General features: G+C 48.0%; 1 protein-coding gene across 2 annotated transcripts; it reads right to left on the bottom strand.

Moving 5' to 3' along the window:
- Positions 1–452: 452 nt before the first annotated feature.
- On the bottom strand, positions 453–2,325 carry HELT (helt bHLH transcription factor). Of its 2 annotated transcripts, none has more exons than XM_065405842.1 (4): positions 2,299–2,325; positions 1,723–1,827; positions 1,299–1,395; positions 453–943 (listed from the first exon to the last, which is right to left on the bottom strand). In XM_065405842.1, the coding sequence occupies exons 1-4, from the start codon at positions 2,323–2,325 to the stop codon at positions 453–455; spliced, it is 720 nt and encodes a 239-aa protein (XP_065261914.1). The 2 variants fall into 2 exon arrangements, with proteins under 2 accessions (XP_065261914.1, XP_065261915.1); XM_065405843.1 differs by having other exon boundaries at positions 453–940.
- Positions 2,326–4,760: the final 2,435 nt, after the last annotated feature.

Here is a 4,760-nt window from a genome sequence, read left to right as displayed (position 1 = left end):
GTTAATTCCGCATAGTTACGCGGCACACCATAAACACGCTAGCGACAGAGCGCACCATGTGCGCTAGACCCAACGCTTGGAGACACGCGTCTCCCCAACCCTTTATCGCAGCCGTTTCCGTTGGTTTTATTTCCCCCAAGTGCCGATGGGAAACCAGACCAAAGAGTTTACATCACATTTATTCCAAGCGCTGTACGTGGTTTGTGCCCTGCACATAGACCCGAAGCGTGCAAGGACAAGCTAGCAGGTTGGATAAATAACGCATCGCAAAAGCATCTCACTCTGGAAACATCCTTAACCTTCCCCAGTGATCATTTATTCCGAGCTATAACTTCACAATCATATGTATTTACATTTGTACACTAGCGCTTACTAAGTGAATGTATGGTGTATGCGACTGTGGATAATTTACTCTTTCCCCGACATAAATATGCAGCCCGCAGGCCGAGTCTCTATAGCACAGAGGGGGGATGCTGGCCGTGGGGCAGACTGAAGGTGCTGGAGTGGGAATGACCAATCAGGTTGAGATAGTGTCTGTCCAGACCTTGAACTGACGACAGGAAAGTGTTGCGTTGCTGCCCGGGGTTAGGGAGGGGCATGGCTGCGTTGGGAAGGTAAGGGATGGTGGGGCTTCTGGCAGGACCATGCCAGGAAAACGGAGCCCCGGATCCCTGCTGAAACATAGACTCATTGGGACTGTGAGCCGGGCACTCCGGAGCTGGGTGAAGCTGGTAGGAGAAGTCCGGTTCTGGGAGCGATCCCAGAGTGGTGAAGATGGGTTCGGTGACAAAGCGAGATTTGGACTGCAGGAAAGCCAGGATCCGAGCATATTTGGTGTCTTTGGTCTCCATCCGTTCCACTGTGGTCAGGTAATGGACTAGATTCTTCATACACTCGTGGTATCCATAGTGAAAATAGTTGGCGAACTCAGCTAAAAGCTCTGCTGGAAAGAAACGGAACAGGATAACGGGTCAGGCCCTGACCCCGCTGCTTTTTGCCTAAGGGAGTTTTAAAAATTCCAGCCCACAATGTCTCTCTGAGTGTTGGAGATACTGAGACCTGCACGTGTAGCCATTGAATGTTAACACAGCCCAGTTAAACCAGTACGCAGATTATTTCATTCTCCAACCACCCACTCCTCAGCAGTTCTGGTTGTAGCTAATGTGATTTACGCTGTGAAAGGGTGGGATGTCCCTGGAGTGCTTGCAGAACCAGCCGTGGTTGCAGTAAGATTTCCCCCTGTGTGCCAAACGTGCACGGATCACTACGGGCACCAAGACGCTAAGCGTTGTACCTACCCTTTTCTCTGCCACGGGGGAAATCTGCCGAATGCAAGGCTCGCAGATACTGAACAGTCATTTCCAGGATCTCTGCTTTCTCTAACTTCCCAGAGCTCTGAAACACACAGACAAAACCCTCATGAAACGCCTGGGGGAAACCAGAGCCAGAACTATTCTTGCTGAGTTCACCAAACCCATGGATCCTAAAGCCGGTCAGGGAGGAAGCACCAGGGAGCATTGACACGCAAGCCACTTTCCTTTGCTGACTGTATGAGCCTGGCAGTTACTTCCCAGATACACCTCCCTCACAAGAGTCATTCCAAACCAAAGAAGGTCATTGCAGCTACATATGTTCATCCTTAAACATGCAACTATGTGTCACGTCCCCCTTGGTAACGACGGCACGCACTTTTCAGCGCTCTAGCCAGCAGCTGGAGCATACCTGCTTTGCCAAAGCCATTGGCACGGTCTTCCCCAATTCATTGAGGCAGCGATTGATCCGATCCCTCCTTCTTTTCTCAATCACTTTGTGAGACACTGGAGTCCTCTATAACACACAATGTGCAGACAGACACATGGAACAAGGCGTCTGAAACATGAGCAGACATCATCCCAAAACGCAAAGAGAAACTCCCCACAGCCTTTGATTTCTAGTTTTATCCAGAGATATTCACCTTTAAAAAAAAGTTATTCTAACGTCAGACATTTGATCTGACCTTCACTAAACCACTCGCATATCAATTTCACTAGATTATTATTTTTTTAAAAGAGCCAGGTTAATTTTGGCCCCAGAAGCGATCGCTCCTCCAGCCCTGCTTGACTGCACAGGGGAGGCCCCCACCAAACCTGATCTCCACAGCAGTGCTCTTGCTGAGGATGGGTCTGAGTGTTAAGTTCTGGTTTTCCAAACCAAACACGAGCCCGGGCTTTTTTGAAAAGACTACAAATAAACCGTCGTTCTGTCGCGGCTGGGAAAGCAGCCGGCAACCCCCGTGCGCAAGGATTAGCTCCAACTTACTTTCCGTTCCTTTAGTTTAGAGGCCATCCTGGGAAGACACACCACTGGGGAAAGCCTAGCAGAAGGGAACGGCTGTCTTCTCAAGAGTCTCAGGTGCATTGCAGCCCCCTAGCCTCCAAAGGGCTGCTTATAAAGCGATCATTTCTGGGGGGAGACTCGGTGTATTCATGGCCTGCCTGATTCCCTAGGATTAGGGAGAGCAGTTTGGGGAATGTATGCATTAAAGATCAGTTTTAAAGGAGTAAAAAAAAAGGTTTTTTTTTCAGTCCAGGGGGCTAGCAGGGGGCAGATCAGCTTTGTTACTCCACGTGGACCTTCAAAGGACACGTGATCGCCCCCAGAATAACATTTGCATGGCAACAGGACTAAGGGGAGCAGCAAGCAGAGCGCAGTGGCGCGCTAGCAGCGTGTGAACACAAGCTCTCTTCTTTAGTTCCAAGCGCCTGGTCTCTCACACGATCGCCTGTTTACAAATCCCAGGCAGCCCCCCCTCTTCCCCTGTCCAAGCGCTGACTGCATTTTAAAGCCTGTCCAGAGTCATTAAAGTAATTAAGTAAGCCCTTAATAGGCTGTTCCGCCCAGTTCAAGGGAGAGCCCTTGGAGACGGAGTGGCCCCGTTTGTTCTCAGGCTTTTCTCACACGACTTGGTGACACGTCCATCTTTATGAGAGATGGCAGCGAGGGTTTTTGTTTACACCGCTTTATGTGCTGGGACATCCCGGCAGGTGTGGGACTGGGGGCTGGCACACGATCCCCCCCCCTTTCCCCCTCCTCCCCTCTGCAGGCCCAGGGAGGCTCCTGCGAGCCTTTGGCACACGACGGTCCTTTTTGTGTGGTGTGTGTCTGTGTGTTGTTGTTTTACCCCCCTACTCCCCCCTTTGGAGAGGCTCAATTTGTAGCCTATTATCCTATAGGAAAATGTCCCATTGAAATGTATGAATAGTTTCATTGGGCCTAAATTTTAATAATGCGGGTCAAAGAAAAGAGGGGCAAATAAAGAGGAGATCGCAGCTGGTCTGAGAGTGCATTATTCGGTGTCACCTGCAAGAGGAGTCGCCTACAGACCCCCTATTCATTTGCCTAATTTTGGTCAATTTAACAAACTTCAGGAGAAATTATTGTGGCATTGTTCGGGAGGGTAAAGCTTTCTGATCGAATTAACAGCATGTTTTGATCCGGTAAATGTCATTAAAAAGAAAGAAACAATCGCGTTTAAAGGGCTCTGAGTTAAATGCGCCAAGTGGAGACGCCAAAGCGCACAGCTCACAAAGGGAGCAAGTAACTGCCACAGGGAACTTTTGTACACGCACATTGCTGAAGTTTTTACACAAAAAGGCATTATTTCATACTTGAATACGTTTAATCCAACAATTGTCTATTTTCTGCAAACATATTTTCACAGCATTGTTAACTTTTTTTTATGGCCTCTGTTCTGGCAGCCGCGTTTCTCGCCTCGAGAGCGCAGAGGACTCCTTTTCGGGGGGATGGCAGTGTTTGTCCCTGGGGGGGAGAAAGGGAGGACGGGAGAGTTTGGGGAAGTTGATCTCTCTCTTTTTAAAGGGTTTAAGAGGAAAATATCGAAAACACACAAACAGAAGCCAGAGGAAATTAGCTGAAAGGAGGCTGGGAACCCCCCCGTCTCCAGAGCCTCTGAGCGCGTTTCCATGGCTCTTTCACGGCTCCTTGCCACCGCCCTTGCTTTTTGCATAGGGACTCCCCCCACCCCCAGTAGCCCACTTTACACATTTACTAACTAAACAGCAGCTCTGGATTGTGACTGCACCCAGCAGAAGGAAATAAAAACATCACTTTCACTGAGGAGATGTGTGCTAGGGGCTGAGCTGTCTTTCCAGTGTTTAGTCCTGCCCATCTGGGAAATGTTGCAGTCCCCAGAGAAACGTTATAAAGATGCCATTTATTCCAGTCCTATCAGCTCCAGGATATTTCTTCCAAACATCCACTTCTGTTTTCTTTTTAGTGTGTTGCGTTATTTTTTCCTATTTCTTTGTAGTTTAAGTGTGGAAAATCTGAACCATCTGATCTTTCCGTATAAGTTACATGGATAGCACTAACTGTGAATACAGATTCTTGTCCTTGTATCTGAGCAATGGGGACCCTCTCCCCCAGTGCAATATAGTCAAATAGACTTAAAGTCTAACGATCAAACCTGAGGTTTGCATGCAAAGAGTTTAGAACTCTTTAGTATTAAAACATCGAAGTAATTCTTTAACTGCATCTTCCCAAATGTTTGTATGCCAGACTAGATTCAAACTCAGACACTCCAGTGTGGTGTTCTGTTTGCAGTAGATATTCTTTTGGGACGCTTGTAGTATATTCAGTCTCATACAATGGGATTAAAAACTAACCGTTATCATCCAAATTAACTAAACTGTGAATAGCAAATGTGAGGTCTTTTTTTTTCTCTTCCTTTTTTTCCCCCTTCGCCAGCGGAGATGGAGTTG

This window comes from Emys orbicularis, chromosome 5 (assembly GCF_028017835.1).
Source record: "Emys orbicularis isolate rEmyOrb1 chromosome 5, rEmyOrb1.hap1, whole genome shotgun sequence".
NCBI lineage: Eukaryota > Metazoa > Chordata > Testudines > Emydidae > Emys > Emys orbicularis.
This window is presented reverse-complemented; position numbering and strand designations above follow the sequence as displayed.